The sequence below is a fragment of the Antechinus flavipes genome, chromosome 5, assembly GCF_016432865.1.
Source record: "Antechinus flavipes isolate AdamAnt ecotype Samford, QLD, Australia chromosome 5, AdamAnt_v2, whole genome shotgun sequence".
NCBI classification, from domain to species: domain Eukaryota; kingdom Metazoa; phylum Chordata; class Mammalia; order Dasyuromorphia; family Dasyuridae; genus Antechinus; species Antechinus flavipes.
In genome coordinates, this window is record NC_067402.1 from 199958153 (window position 1) to 199979774 (window position 21622).

The following is a 21622-nucleotide window of genomic DNA, read 5'->3' on the forward strand; positions in this document are numbered from 1 at the left end:
CCAGGCCTTTCTGAAATCATCTTGCTGGTCATTTCTTACCAAACAATAATATTCCATAACATTCATGTACCACAATTTATTAAGCCATTCTCCAGTTGATGGGCATCTATTCAGTTTCCAGCTTCTAGCCACTACAAACAGGGCTGCCACAAACATTTTGGCACATACAGGTCCCTTTTCCTTTAGTATCTCTTTGGGGTATAAGCCCAGTAGAAACACTGCTGGGTCAAAGGGTATGCACAGTGTGATAACTTTTTGAGCATAGTTCCAAATTGCTCTCCAGAATGGCTGGATGTGTTCACAATTCCACCAACAATGTATTAGTGTCCCAGTTTTCCCACATTCCCTCCAACATTCTGCATTCTCTTTCCCTGTCATTCTAGCCAATCTGACAGGTGTGTAGTGGTATCTCAGAGTTGTCTTAATTTGTATTTCTCTGATTAATAATGACTTGAAGCATCTTTTCATATCAGCTCATTTCTCTAAGGGACTATCATTCGGCCCCTGAACCAAGAGGAGGGGTGGGATGGGGTGCTAATTGAAAGTGGGACAGTAGATCTGAAGTCAAAAGTTCGAGGGAAAAATAGGTATAAGGAGAAATAGTTTTCTAATTAGCAGTGATATGGAGCATTTTTTCATATAGGTAACCTGAGGTTTTCCCTTATAATAACTGCCTTTCATAACCTAGAAGGATTTTTATTCTTATAAATTTGATTTATTATAAATCTTGGAAATTAGAGCTTTATCAGAGAAATTTCCAACAAAGATTGTTTTTTTCCTGTTAACTGTAATTAATGCAAAATGAAGCATTTCTAAGATTTCTCTTCACAAGCGTCAAAATAGAAAAGAATTTTAAAAGGAAAATGATTCATATATAGAGGCTGTGGGAAAACAAGCACACCAAAGACCTATTGGTGGACCTATATAAACAAAAAATTAATAAACAATATGTACTTTTTGACACATTTATGTCATTGCTAGGCCTATATTCAAAAGAGTTCAAAGAAAGAAGAAAAAGATATTTTATGTATAAAAAATTTATAGCAGTTCTTTTTGTAGTAGCAAAATTCTAGAAAATAAGAATATATCCATCAATTAAATTATATTGTGATTAAATTGTGGTATATGAGTGTGATTATTTACTGCATTGTAAGAAATAAGGAAATAGATTATTTAAAAGTTAATGGCAAGATTTATATGAACTGATGCAGAGTGAAATAAACAGAACCAGAAGAATTATATATATGTGTATATATATAAACATCAATATTATAAAAATGATCGATCATGAGGATTGTAAATAATCAATCTGAGGAGATCAATTTATACAATAACAACAATACTATTAGAACAAATAACTTTGAAGGCTGTAAAAACTATGATCAACAATGCAATGATCATTCATGATTTCAGAAAACATGATAAAACATACTTATCCATTACAGAGAGATGATGGATTTAAGGGGCAGAATGACACACATATATTTTTGTAAATAGCCTTTAATGGAATTTTTCTTTTTATTTTATTATACCTAATTGTTACAAGAAATTTGTCTTCTTTCTTCCCCCAATGCGGTGGGAAGTAGCAAGGAGAAAAAAAGCAGATGTCTTTCAATTTTTTTTTAATAGAGAGATGGGGGGGCAGAGATGTGGAATGCTGCATGCTCTCACTGTATATAAATTTTACTTAATAGTTTTTATTACAAGAGATCTTTTATAAAGTGAGAATAATCCGTAAATGTTTGTAATTTTATTTTATTTTTGTTGTTGAGGCAATTGGAGTTAAGTGATTTGCCCCCGGTCACACAGCTAGAAAGTGTTAAGTGTCTGAGGCCAGATTTAAACTCTGGTTCTTCTGACTTCAGGGCTGGTGCTCTATCATACACTGTGCCACCTAGCTGCCCCAGTGTTTCTAATTTTAAAAGAAAATATATCAGTAAAAAAAAATTAAAAAAAAAAAGAGAAAATACATCAGTCAAACAAACAAAAAACCTCCAAATAAACAAAACCCAGAGAAGCAGAAGATAGTAGTATCCTAAAACCCCCAAAAAAGTATCCAAGAGGAACTGCCCCCTATCAAAAAAAGAGGTATGTGTGCAGGCAGCACATGTACTCCATGATGCTTGTGCTAACCTGATTTTTTTTCCAGCCTGAAGCAGCACATAGTCTGATTTGCTTTTGTTCTGTCTATGCTGGCATTGGATCAAAGGGACAATGGCATATCTGACTATTTGCCTGCTCCCATCCTCTTCTTGCAAACTCTTTAAAAAAAAAAAAAAAAGGAAAAAAACTCATCTGAATGAAATATGTTTTCTGAAAATCATGAATGGCCATCGTTTTGTTACAGCCTTCAAAGGTGTTTGTTCTAATAATGTTGTTATTGCATAAATTGATCTCCTTAAATTGATTATTTATAATCCTCAAAACTGATCAATATTACCAAAAAATCAGTTTTGAGGATTATTTGTAATCTTCAAAACTGATCATTTTTGAAATATTGATATTATATATGTAATATATCTATCAGCATATGTTTTGATTTCTCTTTGTCTCTCAGACAGACTCCTGTTCGGGGCTTCAGGGCTTCCTCATTTTTCACAGCTTTGGCGGGGGTACTGGCTCCGGTTTTACCTCCCTGCTGATGGAACGCCTCTCCCTGGACTATGGCAAGAAGTCCAAGCTGGAGTTCGCCATCTATCCGGCGCCTCAGGTCTCCACCGCGGTGGTGGAGCCTTACAACTCCATCCTGACCACCCACACTACCCTGGAACACTCGGACTGCGCTTTCATGGTGGACAACGAGGCGATCTACGACATCTGCCGTCGCAACCTGGACATCGAGCGGCCCACCTACACCAACCTCAACCGCCTCATTAGCCAGATCGTTTCCTCCATCACCGCGTCCCTCCGCTTTGATGGTGCCCTCAACGTGGACCTCACGGAGTTCCAGACCAACTTGGTGCCTTACCCTCGCATTCACTTCCCCTTGGTCACCTACGCACCTATCATTTCCTCCGAGAAAGCCTACCACGAGCAGCTCTCAGTGGCGGAGATCACCAGCTCCTGCTTCGAGCCCAACAGCCAGATGGTCAAGTGTGACCCGAGGCACGGCAAGTACATGGCTTGCTGTATGCTTTACCGAGGGGACGTGGTCCCCAAGGATGTCAATGTTGCTATTGCTGCCATCAAGACCAAGAGGACCATCCAGTTTGTGGATTGGTGCCCCACGGGTTTCAAGGTAAGCACGCTGATGTGGAGAAAGGAAAGCAAAAGAAACAGGAAGAAAAGCATTCTTCTGGGGAGTTCTGAATCCTGGGGATCTCTGAAACCCTTTTAGAGGGTCTACAAATTCAAAAATAGTTTTTATTTCCAATAGAGTAAATGTCTATAAATATAACCCAGATAAACCAAAACTCTTTGGAGGGATCCTCAATAATTTTTAATGGGATAAAGATACTGAAAACAAAAGTTTGAGAACCACTGAGGGGGTTTCTGAATCTCTCGGGCATTCACGTAGTGAAATAGAGAATCTGGCGCGGCCAGGTGGCGCGGCCAGGTGGCGCGGCCAGGTGGCGCGGCCAGGTGGCGCGGCCAGGTGGCGCGGCCAGGTGGCGCGGCCAGGTGGCGCGGCCAGGTGGCGCGGCCAGGTGGCGCGGCCCTGAAGTCAGGAGGGCCTTCGTTCAAATCTGATCTCAGATACTTAAAACACTTCCTAGCTGTGTGATCCTGGGTAAATCACTTAAATTAATCCCAATTGTTTGATCAAATAAAAAAAAAAAGTGAAATAGTGAATCCTTCCATATTTGGTTAGCAGATTATTGTAATATTCCATTAATAATTTTAGAAAATGTGTTTTGAATCTCTGCCTAGAGATACTAAAACTTAGCCACTGTATATATTTATTTGTAAAGATATAATAATTCTTTCACTATTTTTATATTTTAATCAAGCAAATAATTTAAATTAAAAAAATAAAAAATGAGAATGACATAACTTGGCTCAACACGAGAATTTGAATCCCCCATCAATCTATATAGAAGTTTATGTATGCTGGGTTTATTTGGCTCCTGAGTGATTGTATTCCATTATTTTTATAGATTGGGGAACTAAATAGCTAATTAAGGGAACAATTTAGAATTCTTTCAGCTACCCACAAAACTTGGGCATTTCTTTCTTGTCATATATAAGCTGGGTAAGATGGGTGGACTGTGTATAATCTTAGCTGAGTCATTCTATTTTAGAAAATGCCAGATCTTTGAGGGTAATAGGCACATAGGACTCTAGGAAAGGTGCCTGGATGCTGGCAATCATTTTTAAATAGCATTTTATTTTTCCAAATACATGCAAAGATAATTTTCAACATTCACCTTTGCAAAACCTTGTGTTTCAGGTTTTTCTTCCTTTCTCTTTCTTTTCCCCTCCCAAAGCAGCAAGCAGTCCAATATAGGTTAAACACGTGCAATTCTTCTAAACATAATTCCATATTCATTAAGTCATGAATTTTAATAGCACCTCCGTCTAGGCGTTTTAGTGATGAATGGAGACTGACCCCATAATGAAGGGTTTTGCCAATTACCAACAGCATCACTATGTAATAAAAAGAATGCTGACTCTGAAATCATAAGATATAGGATTGAAATCCCCTATCTGCCACTTGCTCTCTGTATAACTTTATTCAGATCACTTTACACTTCTAAGCATAAAGGAGTTAGACCTTAGGACCCTTTCTAATTCTAAACAAATTGATCCTAAACATTTACTAAGTTCCCACTACAGACAGCAACAGAAGCAGAAATAAGTAGGGAGTATGTTTCAGCACAGAGATTCTGTTTTCTGGAAATAGCCAATAGGTTCTAGTTTGACCAGAACCTGAAGAATACAAAAAAGGATATAAAACAAGACAATCAGCAGATTGGAAGGTTTTCAGTTTCAGAATAAGTATTTTGTATTTTATCCACAAACAATTGGGAGCTATTGAAGATTTTTGAGTAGAAGAGTGACCTGGTCAGATTGTTTCTTAGGAAAATGTTGGTAATGGTATGAAGGATAGACTAGAATATCTACGTTATCTACTACAAAATGGAAGCAGAGAGGACATTTAGTAATCTACTGATTCAGAGAGATGATGGAAAAGAGAAGGGAGGAGGGTGGGTTTAGATAGCCTTGGGGAATACGTGTGATAGGGGTACATCAGCTTTGAGGAAGGGAGACCAGGAAAGGAAAGTTAGGTAGCAAGAAAACTAGGAGAGAAAATAGTAAAACAGTCTAATGAGGAGAGAATATCCAGGAAGAAAAGTTGATCATCAGTGGATCATCAGTGTCAAAGGTTTTAGAGAAATTAAGTAAGAATTGATAAGTCATCAGATTTAGCAGATAAACAAATTACTTGGTGACCTTGGGGAGTGCAGTTTTGTTTGAGTGAAGGGACTGAAAACCAAATTATAGGGAGTTGAGATATAAATAGGAGGTGAAATGTGAAATTTTTGAAGGATTTTTTTCTAGTGTCCTTCCCAATCTTTGAAAAAAACAAAAAAACAAAACCAAAAAAACACATTGTGATTTGGTACCCTCAGATCTGAGCTCCAAGCTTTTTCTAGTCTCTTGGGTTTTCTCTGTGCTTAGGGTTGAGGTAGGGGACTATATGGGAACGTTTGCTAGAATAATAGTCTCATTTTCAACTCGTGCTGGGATTCCCCAGAGGAGACATTGTCTATTTGCTATCACTTGATCAGTCAGAAAGTCAGGCCTGGCTTGTTTTTCTTAGTCAATTTTCTTGTTTTTCTTTTCAATTGTGCCTCTCTCAGGAGATATGGGCACCTGCTAGCATTAAATCTTGATGACCAGAGAACTTGGAATAGGTCCCAATCCTTAAAAGATCACCTTCCCTAAACTTTTTGGTTATGTCTTTCTCCCTCCCTCCCTCCTTCCCTGCCTTCTTCCCTCCTTCCTTCCTTCTTTCCTTTCTTCCTTCCTTCCTTCCTTCCTTCCTTTTTTGTGATTGGGATTAAGTGACATGCCTGGGGTCACAGGTAGTAAGCATTAAGTATTTAAGGTCATATTTGAACTCAGGGCCTCCTGACTTCAGGACTGGTACTCTATCTACTTTGTCATATAGTTTTCCTTTTGATTATATTTCTAAAAGAAACTTGCCAGCTGGAAAGAAACCAATTTTTTCACAAAGATTTAAATGTATAAAATACTATAAATCCCATTTGGGGGATGCATATGTCCTAATCTGATGTATCTTCCTACACATCAATAATAATCCTATTTACTACTCTTATTTGTCAACTTGTATTTTCCCATTAACCTGTTTTGTTTATAAATTTCACTCATTCAACAAATATTTACATAATTCTTCTTATTTGGAAGGCTCAGTGTTAGGAACTGTGGGAAACATTAAAAAGAATAAGACATGGTCTTGGCCCTCCCTCATGGAGCTTAGGAGGGGAAAAAAAGACATTTCTTGTTACAAATAATCTTATTATAAAGTATAAGAGAAAGTACAAAAGGAAAATTATAAAATCCTGTGGGGAAATGTGAGAAGTTGTTGAACTCTCAAAGAAACAGTGTGTAAAGAAGAAAGATCAGAGCTTTGAGAGATTTCTAGAGTTAAGGGGAAACATAAATATTTGGAGAAGTTATCAAAAGTTACTGTAAAGGAAAAGGTAGAAAGAAAATCAATTCATGGGAAGAAAGAGTTTGAAGAAGGGGGAGATAACAATATAAAATTTGTCCTCATCATTCCCCCTCTCCTGGGCTGTCCTCCTGATCTTCCCATGACCCTTTCTCTCTCTAGCCCTTAAAACTTTAGAATTTTCCACATAGCTTACTTAGCACTCTGCTATTATTTTTTATCCCTTAAGTCACCTCTTCTACTCCTTTTCCTCCATACCCTGGACCTGAACTTCCTCTTTTTACCATTCTCCTCCACATATACTTATCAACTCACTTCCTTTTACATCTCAATCTACTTCTCAATCTACATCTCAGTCTCTTACTACTTGGCTGATCATTATCATCAAAGCACCTTTAGTACGTCTATGTTATGTTCATATTTCCAGCTGACTCAATGACTGACCGAGAGTCACTTCTGATTTTTTCCCCTCCTTTTGTACTTTAGGTGGGTATCAACTATCAGCCCCCAACAGTGGTGCCAGGAGGAGACCTGGCAAAGGTTCATCGGGCTGTCTGCATGCTGAGCAACACCACTGCCATTGCTGAAGCCTGGGCCCGACTGGATCACAAGTTTGACTTGATGTATGCTAAACGGGCCTTTGTGCACTGGTATGTTGGCGAGGGCATGGAAGAAGGCGAGTTTTCAGAAGCCAGAGAAGATCTGGCTGCTCTGGAGAAAGACTATGAAGAGGTGGGGACTGACTCGTTCGAAGATGAGAATGAAGGGGATGAGTTTTAATTATATACATTCCCCTTATGTTTATGTCTATGTTTGCTCATGTGTATGGCCTCTGCTCAATGAAATCTGATTTTCCAAAGAAGATACGCCTGACTCACTGGAATGGGTACCTGGAAACAACACTCATAGGTTAGGTAGTTGCTAATAGGTTCAGTAATGAACCCAAATTTCACCCAGTCAACCATGTCCTTCTGTATGTTCAACCAACTTGTGGGTCACTATCCAAAGGCCTGATTTCAATGCTCCAATTAAATCCCATGTAAACCTGAGGTGGGGTGCAACCAATAGTTTTATTTTGCAGTTCAGGTTTGGATCAACAGCTCAAGGAAATTGGGACTGGGTTATGTGTTTATTTGTTTGTTTTTAGGGGAAAGCAGCAAGGCCTGGGGATGGGGACAGAGAAAAGATTATGAGATCCTGTGAATAAATAAATAGAATTAAAGGAGTACTTGAGTCTTCCTCTATTTGGGAGAAATTAAATAATTGGTCATTTTCCTCAATGTAAAAATATCCAGAGGATGTTCTGGGTTCAAATGCTGATTTTCCTGTTTACTTTCTACTTAACCTGAAGACATTTTATCTTTCATGTCCTTAGGGTCCTCATCTGGGAAATAACACGCTGGGCTCAATTTCCTTTCACCTCTAAATTCAAGGATACTATTATTTCTCCTTATCAGCCACTCTTTCTTCATCATAGAATATTTGAGATTTTGTTTTTCTTTTCTTTTTTGGGAGGATCACACACCTAGGAAGTATTAAGTGTCTGAGGCCACATTTCAACTCAGCTCCTCCTGACTTCAGGGCCATTATTCTATTCACTGCACCAACTAGCTGCCCCAATTTGACATTTTCTATAACTGATCAAGTCGGTGATTGGTGAGGCTGGGAAGCCTAAGCCTTTATTCAGGAGGGTGAGCACATATTTATTTCCTCTTTAGGCTACTTAGTTTCACTCTTATGTCCTTGCACCCCTGACATCCAACCAGCTGTCTGTGAAAATTCCATGGAAAATTGATGCTAGTTTTGGGGAAAAGCAAATAAAAATGTCAGAACAGCTCAATAAGAAACAGTGAGTGGAATAGCATTATCCTTTTATGATATGGTATTGGGAGTAGCATTATCCTTTTATATAAAGGACATACATTTTGTTTTTTACAATTCAAAAGACTTATCCTACTAAATAAGAAAGGGAGGGAAATTCTGCTTATTCTGACCTTCAGATGCTGAAGTAGGTAGAACTGATTCTACAAAAGCTGTTTAGTACAGGATCTCATTTGGTCTTTTGCTCACCATCATGTGTCTGCCTCACACAGTATGAAAGCTTACAGTCATTGCCTTGCTCTGCATCAGTGGTTCTTAGATTTTCTGCCTGTTAATCATGGTTTGATGATTCCATCTTTGGGATGCCATTTCCAATTTATCCTCCAGCTTACTAGGATATCCTCTTCTATTGGTCTCTGCCCCCTTTGCACCCAGTCCACCCTGCATCTTGTTTGTCCTTTCTTCTCCAAGGTGACCATGAATTCAGGGAGGTGATGGTGTGACATGCAAGTGAATTGGATGTAAGTGAGAGAGGGCTGTGCAAGGTCATCTGCCTCACTTTTGCCTCCAGAGCCATCTGAGTCCAGGGGCCAGATATAGATCAGGACACTGGAAATGGTTCTGGGTCCAAGGTCTTCCACAGGTCTCAGTCTGACCAAGGAGGTACCCATTCAGTGATTAAGGCTGGGTAGCAATAGAAGCCAAGAATTTCCTATGTTAAAAAAATCTAAATCAATAAATCTGGGAAGGGAAGACCCTGAGGTTTCTAGCCAAAGCAGAAATGATTATTATTTATATTCATTTTGAGTCAATCAGGACCCAAAAAATGACAGAATGGGGCTTGGCCTAGGATCTATTGGTGGTCAACCAATGAAAATCAGATTGGTTTTGATTTAAGACATGACCCTTGGATCTCAACTATTTCTCAGAAAATATACAAAAAAAAAAAAAAAAGATCAGGGATCTGATGGCAGTTACTCACTACCACAAAAATAACTCCAACCAAAGTATCAGGAAACTTTAGGCAAAGATACTTTTTTGATAAAATTCCCATGTCAGAAAATGTAATTAATGCACTGATAGGTCATCCATTAAACACTCTCCCACGTCATCCTTTCCAGATTTCTTGTCCTTCTTCCTCATGGAGTAGTGGAGTTTTTCCTTCTCCAGTGGCAATTATCCAGTCAACACACCATCTTACATGCTGAACAACACCATAAACATCACTGAGCCTTGGATATAGCTAGATCACACTTGTTCTGATCCAATCTAATCCAACACACATTTAGTTATGGATCTACTGTGTGCAAGAAAGGCAAGTGGAGGCAGTAGGAGGTTCAAGGGGCGTGGAACTCACATAGAGTATATGCCCAAAGATCCACATGGACCTGAATTTAGATTCAGCCTTAGACACTTAGTAACTGTATGACTTTGAGGAAGCTGCTTAACCTCTGTTTACCTTCATTTCTCAACTGTAAAATATGATAAAAATACCTACTTCACTGTGAGATAGGGTTGGATCAAGTGAGATCTTTCTTTCTTTCTTTCTTTCCTTTCTCTCTCTCTCCCTCTCTCTCTCCCCTCCCTCCCTCCCTTCTTTTCTTCCTTCCTTTCTCTCTCTCTTTTCCTTCATTCCTTCCTTCCCCCTTTCCTTCCTTCCTTTCTTCCCCCTTTCCTTCCTTCCTTCCTTCCCCCTTTCCTTCCTTCCTTCCTTCTTTCTTTCTTTCCTTTCTTTCTTTCTTTCCTTCCTTCCTTCCTTCCTTCCTTCCTTCCTTCCTTCCTTCCTTCCTTCCTTCCTTCCTTCCTTCCTTCTTTCTTTCTTCTTTCTTTCTTTTCTTTCTTTCTTTTCTTTCTTTCTTTTCTTTCTTTCTTTCTTTCTTTCTTCTTTCTTTCTTTCTTTCTTTCTTTTTTTCTTTCTTTTCCTGAGATTTATTTGAAAAGAATCATCTCCTCTCCCTTCCCTGAATTATTTCACTGTTTGGTTTTTTAACATTCAGTATGGTGTCATGAGAGAATATTTCTAAAAGCACTTAGCCCAGTGCCTGGCACATAGTAGGAACTATATAAATGTGTAATCCTTCCCTCTTTTTCCTCCTTCCCCTTTGCTAGGTGTTGATACAAAATGAAAATAAAATGACAAGTAGTCCCTTGCTTCAAGGAGCTTCCATTTTATTGAGAAAATGTAATATGTAAACAGAGAAATGCTCAGTCATTTTCAATCACGTCTGATTCTTTGTGAATGACTTTTGAAGTTTTCTTGGCAGATACTGGAGTTTTCTTCTTCAGCTGATTTTATAGATGAGGAAACTGAAACAAACAAAGTAAGGACTTGTCCATTCATACAGCTAGTGTCTGAGGCTCAGGAACAGGAAACTTCCCGACTCAGGGACCTGGCATTCTATGCACTATGGTAACTCCTAGTAGCAGCAAGTATAAAGTGACCCAAGGAGGCCTTTGGTTCCATTGGTTGAGTGTAGATTCATTGAAAGTGCTCACTACTAGTTATCCTCCTGGACCTTCCTTTCCCTCACTCTTAGATTTTTCTTTAACCAAGTTTGGGGAATTGTTTTCTGATCCCATGTTCCCTTTATTTTGGGGAAAACAGTAGTTTTTTAAAATTTTGATTTCATGCCTTTTTATTGCTTGGCTTTCAAGATGTTCCAAGCTTAAATGCTAATTGCAAGAGCATTATATTTGGATTCATGAAACCTGTGTGCTAATCCTGACTCTGACCTAACTATGTAACTTTTGGCAATTCACTGAATTTTTTTCAATTTAATTTCCTCACCTCCAAAATGGGGTTCACGATACCTGTAGCATGGCTAATTATATCCTGGTTGATTTTTTGAGGGTATATCCATTGGTGGCGGTTTATAAGCAATAGACATACTCACATAGAGTATATGCCCAAAGATCCACATGGGATGTCTAAAAGTATATACAGAGACCTTACAGGAAATAGATAGTTATAATTCTAATCCAGGACCTTTCTCATTCAAAGAAAAACAGAGGTATAACTTCTGAGTCCATTCTCCTGCTCTAAATATTGGCTAGTTTAGGGATGTGATTTTTAGATCCAAGATACTTTCTTTGATGCTATTTTTTAAAGGAGGAGAGTAATCTAGATTTATACCTTCAAGCTAGTTTCACAAAAGACGATTACAAGTAATCAGTAGGGATTAAAACCATTTATCCAAAAAGAAATCAGATTTCTACAAATTGAAATATAACAGAACATAAGTCTTTTAGATAGGGATGAACTGACATCTTGTTTAACCAGGAGACAAGCCCAATCTCATTCAGAGGAAAATTTCTCAAAGCCTCTAGACAGACAAGCTGGAAATCAGGAACATATTGAGAAACTGTTTTTTGCAAAAGAGTCTTTCTTTTTCTCCTCCCCAGACTTAGTGCTGAAGCATTTGGAATTGAATATCTCATTTTTCTCTACCCAAACCCCAGCACCACAGCTCTTGCCCCAGAGCCTTGGGACTATATCCTGAAGAGTTGGAATTTATTATATCTAATTATCTCCAGACTGATTGTCCTTCAGCTAAACTACTGTGCTTTTCATTCTTGCTCTTCATATAGTAATTGAACCAATGCTACAGTGCTACAGTTTCTGGAAAGGAGTCAATTGACTTCCCAGATCAAAACTCCCCCTCCCTGGTCATCACTTCTCCATATGTGTTATCTTCCATAATAATAATAATAATAGTTTATGTAATGTTTTAATATTTACAAAATGCTTTACAAATATCTCATTTGATCCTCACAATAACTCTATGAGATAAATGCTATTATTATCTCCATTTTATAGCAGTGGAAACTGAGGCAGAAAGAGTTTAAGTGACCTGCCCAAGGTCACACAGCTAGTAGTATCCAAGACCACATATAAACTTGGACCTTCCTGACTTCAGGTTCAGTGCTCTAGAATGTAAACTTCTCGAGCTGATAAACAGGTTTTTGATTTGTATTTGTATTCCTAGTACCTGACACATATTAAGCACTTAATAAATGGCATTTTTTCTTTATTCTTTCATTTCTTCATTCATTCATTCAGCAAGATGCCAAAAGACTACAGGAAGCTAAAGAATTAAAGGGGAATAGGAAAACAAATGGAACCATGATGATTCATTTCCTTTCATTCTCTGCCAACTTTAACCTTCCTGCAGTACACACCGAGAAAAAGAAACTTAAAATATTCTCTTTTTTCTCTCTTACCCTGCCCTTAACATGCTTCAGTTTAGACTATACATACCTCTTAAAAGATAGTGTCCAGTAGAACTAGCATAGAAACAATATAATCCGTTCACTTTCAAAAGCAAACATTTTTAGCATAATGGGAAAGAAGAATAGAAGAATAAAAAATAATGCATATTAAAAAAAGCAATAAAAATGGGATGGAGAAATTAAACAAGGGAAGTCATTCAATAACAGCTTAACACAGCTTTATATATTTGCATGATTGAATAAATTTCATCAAGAAATATAAATAGGGGCAGCTAGATGGTGTAGTGTATAGAATATTGCCCTGAAATCATCTGGCCTCAGATACTTCCCAATTGTCTCACCAAACATATATATATGAAATTTATGTCACCAGTAATTTTTTTTCTCCCAAAGGGACAGACCACATTTTTCTGAGGAAAAGCAATGTAGTATAGTGGAAAAGGCACTGCATATTTATTATTAATGCTTATGTTGAGCAAATACAGTTTAAAAAGTTAATATTACCTAACTTAACTTGCAGATTTAACATAATGCCAATCAACATGTCAATAGGTTATTTCATGAAATAACAGAATCTTAAACATTCATGTGTAAAATTATAAATAAGAATAATAAGAAAAATTAAAAGGAAAGTGGGAATGGAAATATTTTAGGTCGAAGGACCTGAGTTTGAATCCTGTCTGTTTTTACTATGTGTGTGACCTCTGACAATTTATTTAATCTTTCTGGAGCTCTCCTGTAAAACAAAGGGATTGGGCCAGATAACCTCTACAATATTTTGCTACTTAAAGCCTATGATCTTTACTAGGAAAATAAGATTGACATTCTTTTTCACAGAATTCTTGAAAAATTTTATTCTCACTAGACTTTCTTCAAGTAACTTTCCTCAAGGTAAGTGGTTTTTTAATGGTAAATTTTTACCACTTAAATGGTAAATGACAAAATAAAGCCATAAAGAACCAGACTCCATTGAAAAGTTTAAATATACTCCACAGAGCAAACCATGTGAGTTCAATTTTAAGTCAGTTCAGTAGATAGCTGTGAAGTGCCTGCTAAGATAAAAAAGACATTGTCTTTGCTCTTAAGTCTAATAGCAGCTTGATAGAGCATGGACACAAAAAAGTGTGGTACAAAATAAGATATGATAGAGGCAAAAGAAAGTCAGGCAAATGCCACAAGAAATATCAGAAAGAAGAGATCCTCTTCTCATTGTAATGATGATAGAATGCCAGAGAAGACCTCAAAAATGGAGCTATATTTCAGTTGAGTAATGAAGAAAGGAAAAGTCTTCAATAGATGTAGGTGAGAGGTAGCCATTGTAGGCACGGGGAATGAGGGTTTGCTTGAGCAATAGTATGCCGATAGGAAAGGGCAGGAGAAGAGGGAATGGAGTTCCATTTGGCTAAAATTTACAAGACAATGTAAAGGAGGTAGTATGTGCTGATACCCCATTATAAAAGGCAGAAATCATGTTGTGAAAAGCTTTAAAAGCCAAAAACGATTTTTATATTTTGTCCTGGGGGTTTTGGATGACAGCTGCAGTTTATTGAATTTCACTTTAGGAAGATTACTTTGAAACATAGACTGGAGTTGGGAGAGAGTAGTGACAGACTAATCAGGGTACTGCAATATTCCAGAAGTATGGTGATAAGGGTTTATGCCAAGTGGGTGGCAGTATTATAAGAGAGAAGAGGGAGTGTCCAAGAGATATTGCCAATATAGAAGTGACAGGACTTGGCAATAGATTGGATATGGCAGGGGCTGGAGGAGGGTAAGAAAGTATGAGATGTTGATGAGAACACTTAGGCTGAGATCCTGGATGACTGGTAGAATGGTGGTTTACTCAATAGTAATAGGGAAGTTAAGAAGAAGGAAGGAGTCAAGGGAAAGATAATCAATTTGGTTTGAAGTGTATTGAGTAGATGTCCAAGGACATTCCATTGGAGATATTTGAGGGAGTTAGATAAATATATCTGAGAGCCATATGCATGCAGATGATAGTTGAATTTATGGGAATTGAAGACATAGTCAAGTAAAATAGTACAGAGGAAGAAGAGAAGAGGAGTCAGAACAGGTGAAGGACATCTCAAGTTTGTAAACGTAGCCTAGATGAAGGTCCAACAAAGGATTCAGAGAAGAAGCTGTTGTGAGGATTTCACAGAAACCTAGAGAAAAGAAGGTATCAAGAAGAAGAAGTGATTGATGATATCATAGGCTTCAGAGAATTCAAAGACTAAGTATTGAGCAAAGACCATTAGATTTGGCAATTAAAAGATCATTAGTAACTTTGGAGAGAACAATTTTAGCTGAATAATGAAATGAGAAGATGGTAAGACAACCTGCACCCAGACTTCCTTAACTTTAAGGCCAGCTCTCTATGGCTGCCATTCTGGCTCCATTTCTACCAATCGCTTCTAACTCTAACCTCTATAACTAATTAGAATAATTATAACCCCTTTCTTTTGTATTATTGCTGTTTTTCAATCATTTTTCAGTTGATGTCATTTGGGATTTTCTTCACAAAGATACTGGGATGACTTGCTATTTCCTTCTCTGGCTCATTCTAAGGCAGACAAGGTTAAATGATTGGCTCAGAGTCACATAACTACTAAATGTCTAAGGCTGGATTTAAATTCAGTAAGATGAGACCTTATATTCTAATCATTCCTTTACCTAGCTGCCCTGAGTACTCTTCAAATATATAGAAACAATTGTATTTCCCATTAATTTTTTCTTTTCTAGTATAAACACCATTAATCTTCTTAATTAGTTTTTAATATGACAAGTTTTTTAGATTCCTTACTATGTTCAAGGTAATCTCTAGTTTGCCAACTTAATGCTTAAAATAAATTGCCTAAAACAGAACTTTGCTCAATGCATAATAAAACATGTAGAAATATCAATGAAGATGTTTGTTGTTTCCTAAATTCTGGAAGTTCTATTGTGCCCAGGATGTATGTTATCTGATCCCTCTCTTATGAAGTGAAAGAAGTAGAAATACAGATGTCTCAGGATATTTACCTTGCTTTCTATATAACTAGTCAAAGTCTCAATTCATACAGGGGGTTGGAAATTGAAACTTTGGGGTCCTATATTAAATTGAACTTAGGCTGGTTGGTAGTTTGTCTGTAATGGGTGTAAATTTCAATGTTATACAGGAAATGTTAACTATAGCAGTACGAGAAGAAAAAGAAACTGAAAGAATTAGGATACACAATGAGGTAACAAAATTATCCTTCTTTGCAGATGATATGATGGCATATTTGGAGAATCCTAGAGAATCAACTAAAAAAAACTAGTTGAGATAATTAACAACTTTAGAAAAGTTGCAGGATATCAAATAAACCTGCATCAATCATTAGCATTTCTATATAATATCAAATAAACCTGCATCAATCATTAGCATTTCTATATAATATCAACAAAATTCTAATCATGATATAAAATGAAAAATTCCATTTTAAATAACTATAGACAATATAAAATAGTTGGATCAAATAAGACCCATGTAGTCAAGATCAGAAGGAAAGCAGAAAACTGGGATGGGGTGGGAGGGAAGAAATTTACCATGTTTCTCTGATAAAGGTTTCATTTTGCAAATGTATAGAGAACAGGACTAAATTTATAAGAATATAAGTCATTCCCCAATTGAAAAATTATCAAAGAATATTATATTCATTTTCAGTTTTCAGACAAAGAAATCAAAGCTATCTATAGTCATATGAAAAAAAGGTCTAAACCACTATTAATTAGAGAAAAATAAGTTAAAATAACTCTGAGGTACCACCTTATATCTATCAAATTGGCTATTATAACAGAAAAAAGGCAAATGTTAGAAGGGATGTGGGAAAATTGGGACACTCTTGGTGGAATTGTGAACTGATTCAACTATACTGGAAAACAATTTGTATCTAAGCTTAAAGGTTTATACAATTGCACACTTTTTGACTCATCAATACTACTGCTAGATCTATATTTCAAAAAGATTTTTTTAAAAGGTGGAAAGAATCTATATGTACAAAATATTTATAGCATCTCTCTTGGCTGCTATAAATTAGCAAAGAATTGAAAATTAAGGGGATGTTTATAAATTGGAGGATATAGAATACTATTATCTTATAAGGAATGATGAGCAGGATGCTTTCAGAAAAACCCTGGAAAGACTTGCATGAACTGATGCATGAATTTACATACTCTTACAAGAACTTACATGATCTGATGCAAAATTAAGTGAGCAGAGACAGGAGAACATAATATACAGTAAAACTAATATTATATGTTAATATATAATAATCAGTACAATATAATTATGTAATATAATATATTAATATATAAAACATATATATTAACTGTAAATGACAGCTATTTTCAGCAACAGAATGATTCAAGACAATTCCAAAGGACTCGTGACATAAAATACCATCTTCAGAGAAAGAATTTATGGAATCTGAGCACAGATTGAAGCATACTTTTAAAACATTCTTTCTTCTTTTTTTGGGGGGGGGAGAAGAGGTGTCTGGACTAATGGACAATATAACTAATATGGAAATGTGTTTTGCATGACATATATAAAATTGCTTGCCTTCTCAATGTGTTAAGAATGGAAAGGAAGATGAGAGAAAATTTGGAACTCAAATTTAAAAAAACAAATGCTAAAAACTATTTTTGCATGTAATTAGAAAAAACAGAACATTAAAAAAGAATTTGTAAATAAGTTGTGCTAGACATGCCATTTAGAATCAAATACAATAGAAGAATGACAATTAATTCCTTGTCTCAGGCAATCCCCTTATGATCTTAGGTTCAGCAAATATACAGCAACTGTCAAACAATAGACAGGCCACTTGATAGGCTTTAGTCACTACATTGCTAGTTTACATGAAGAATATGTTACATTAGCATATACATAAATAAAAGCATAATAAAACAAAAATTTGCTTAAACATGAAGTAATCACCACATGTATCAATAAATGTAAGCAATTAGATTCAAGGCATGCATTGTATGGGTAAAATGTTAGTATTTATTATCTACTTGGCTATGTGAATTGCCATTTCCTGTTTCCTTTGGGACATTCTGAAGTATTCTGGAGCCTGGTCATATTAATCCTTATCAGGACTAATACCTTGTCTATTCTAGGCTGGCTGATAGTGTTACTATGTTTTAAGGAGTGGATCTGTATCTTAGAAAAATTAACTGTTACAGAATAGGTGTTGCCATTGCCACTCTATTTACTCTCCTCTGAACATATATAAGTAAATATAAAAATTAGCAAATTTTAAAAAATTGCCCATAGTTCACTTAGGGCTTTTGTTTGTCAATAATATTATATATCTATGCCAATTTTTATTTCTTAATGTATTTATTTAAAACTTAAATGCAAAATAAAAAAATTAGAAAAAAGAAGACAAAAAAAAACAAAAGAAAATTTGTCATATATTCAGCAGAATATTGGGAAGGATTCAAAATATATAGCAATAAATTTCCATTTCAATAAAGCATATATAATAATAGATGATACTATATACATAACTATCCATCTTTTATTTGCTTCCTTTTAGGTTTTCTTTTGTTTCTGCTGTATGCTTTTTATTTTATTCCTTTTTCTCCCTTTCCTCCCTGCCATCTAAGCACACTGCAATTAAGCACAGGTATATTTATGTATGTATGTGTGTGTGTATATATACACATATAAATATATATAGACACACCTACTCACACAGATATACATATACATATATATAATACATACATATCTACATATTTTAAAAAATTTTTTTATTTTATTTAATAATAACTTTATATTGATAGAATCCATGCCAGGGTAATTTTTTTACGACATTATCCCTTGCGCTCGTTTCTGTTCCGATTTTCCCCCTCCCTCCACCCCCTTCCCTAGATGGCAAGCAATCCTATATATGTTAGATAACACATATACATATATCTAAGACAATATCAATATAACTGACACATAATGTAGGTATCTCTCTTGATTGAATCTTTTAAAAGTTTTACTTTATCTAAGATCAACTAACCCTACTTTTGTTTCTAATAAATTCTATTCCTGATTATTGTTATTAAGTTTGTGTACATCTCTTATTTCTGATCCCTGGTAACTCTTCTGTTTTACTTCTATCTACTAACTTGCCTTACTATTATTTAATCTCCTTGATATTTCCTCTCCATATTGGATCCATCCCTTATCTCTTCTCCTTACCCAGTCCCTCTTTCTTTACCTCATCCCTATTAATCTATAAACCTTATCCCACACCTGTTAACCTAAATGGTATTCCATACCCCACTTTATTCTATGTTTCTTTCTCTCCCTCTTTATCCCTTTCCCATTAATCTACATACCTTATCCCATTCTCATTGATTTACACTCCCTTTTATACCCTGCCTTATCCTATTCTCCCCCTTTTCTCTCCCCCTTATTACTTTATAGATTTTGGAGGATTCTGTATCCTTCTTGGTGTATGTATGTATATGTATACACACACACACACACACACACACACACAGATGTTCATGTATAAGATCTTCCTCTTTAACCCATTCCCAATGTGAATAGGTTTTCAGAACTACCAGCCCTCCACCCCCATCATTCATATAGCAAAATTAATATTTTTAACCTTTTTCCACATTGTTTTGTTTTTTAGAGACACATCATACTTAGCTCTACCCCAATCTTTCTTTTGGACCTATCCAATTACTAATGTCAATCTGAGACATATGGTTTACATTTTCACATTTCTACATATAAAATATAAACAATTTGTTCTTACTGAGTCCCTTGAAATTATTCATTATTATTAGTTCTTCCTATTAAATTTTCTATTGAGTTCAAATTTATTTGAGACAAAATCCTGAACATCTGGCAATTCATTGAATGTCCTTTAAAATTTTTTTCATACAATATACTTAATTTTGCTGGATATATATTTTCTCCTACAATCCTAGTTCTTTTGATTTTTGATATATACTATTTTAAGACCTGTGATCTTTTATTGTAGCCACTGATAAATTCTGTGCAATTCTAATTGTAGTTCCAGTGTTTTTTAATTGTTTTCCTTTCTTCCTCCCTCCCTACTTCCTTCTCTCTTTCTCTCTTTTTCTTTCTTTATATCCTTATTTTTTTCTTAGAATTGACATTGAGTTTATAGCAGCTCTTTTTTTCTTTCTTTTTTTATTAAAGCTTTTTATTTTCAAAACATATACATACATAATTTTCAACATTCACCCTTACAAAACCTTGTGTTCTAAATTTTATTTTCTCCCTTCACTCCATCCCCTCTCCTAGACAGCAAGTAATCCATCCAATATGTTAATCATGTGTGCAATTTTTCTATACGTATTTCAACAATTATCATGCTGCACAAGAAAAATCAGATCAAAAAGGGAAAAAATGAGAAAGAAGACAAAATTCAAGCAAACCACAACAAAAAGAGTGAAAATATTATGATATTGCGATTCATACTCAGTCTCCACAGTCCTCTCTTTGGTTGCAGGTGGCTGTCTTCATCACAAGATCATTGGAACTGGCCTGAATTATCTCATTGTTGAAAAGAACCATGTCCATCAAAATTACTCATTGTATATATAATCTTGATGTTGTCATGTACAATGATCTCCTGGTTCTACTCATTTCATTTAGCATCAGTTCATGTAAGTCTCTCCAGGACTTTTTGAAATCATCCTGTTGGTCATTTCTTATAGAACAATAATATTCCCTAACATTCATATAACCTAAGTTATTCAGCCATTCTCCAACTGATGGGTATCCACTCAGTTTCCAGTTTCTTGCCACTACAAAGAGGGTTGCCACAATGTTTTCTCTTCTTGATCTTTTCTCCAAATCTGTTATTTTTCTTATATTTCACATTCTTTTCTATTTTTTTCATTCTTTCTATTTTATTATATTATTTCTTAGTCTCTTATAATTTCACTGACTTTCTTTGCCTAATTTTAATTTTCAAAGAGTCCTTTTCTGGATTTTCTTTTCTAGCAGGTTGACTTTCTTTTCATAATCTTATTGTGTTTTTTAGATTGATTTTTTTTAACGTTTTAAAGGTTTTTTTTTTAAAGTTTTAAACTTTTTCCTCAACCTCTCTTATTTGATTTTTAAAGTTTTTTAAAGTTCTTTTATAAATCATTTTTGGTCAGGTAGTCATTTAGCATCACTTTTTTGGGGGTAGGGGAAACATTTTTTATTTCAGTATTCTCCTCTAAAGATGAATCCTAGTCTTCTCTGTTCCCATAGTAACACTAATGCAGTGTTGGTGGTAGATTTATGAACTGATCCAATCATTCTGGAGGGCAACTTGGAACTATGACCAAAGAACTATCAAACTGTAAACATAAAACATGTATATAATATATAAAACATACCCTTTGACCCAGTAATATTGCAAAGTCTACATCCCAAAGAGTTTTTTTGAAAGGGAAAATTACATATATATATATATATATAAATTATAGCAGCTCTTTTTGTGGTGTCTGAGAATTGGAAATTGAGAAAATGTCTATCAATTGGGAATGGCTGAACAAATTATGGTATATGTTTATGATGCAATATTATTGTGTTATAAGAGACAAACAGAATCATATCAGAAAAACCTGGCAAGCATTACATGAACTGATATACAGTAAAGTGAGCAGAACATTGTACACAGTAACAACAATATTGCATGATGAAGAACTGTGAATGACAGCTATTCTCAGTAATACAATGATCCAATACAATCCTAAAAGACTCATGATAAAAAACACTGTCTGTCTCTGAAGAAAGAACTATTGTCTGAATACAGATTGAAGCGTGCTGTTTTTCACTTTCTTTTCTCTTTTTCTTTTTCTTGCCTGTTCAAGTTTTCCTATACAATGACTCATATGGAAATATTTCACATGACTGCCCATGTAGAAATATATCTGATTGCT

The 21622-nt window shown here is 35.6% G+C and overlaps 1 protein-coding gene across 1 annotated transcript in view; it reads left to right on the forward strand.

Annotated features, from left to right (window-relative positions):
* Positions 1-7862, forward strand: part of LOC127564152 (tubulin alpha-8 chain) — a 29511-nt gene extending 21649 nt beyond the window's left edge. Inside the window, exons 4-5 of the mRNA XM_052000491.1 lie at positions 2558-3238; positions 7124-7862. Of these exons, the coding sequence (XP_051856451.1) occupies positions 2558-3238; positions 7124-7417 (975 nt within the window). The 3' untranslated portion in view covers positions 7418-7862. The remainder of the gene's footprint in view (positions 1-2557; positions 3239-7123) is intronic.
* Positions 7863-21622: the final 13760 nt, after the last annotated feature.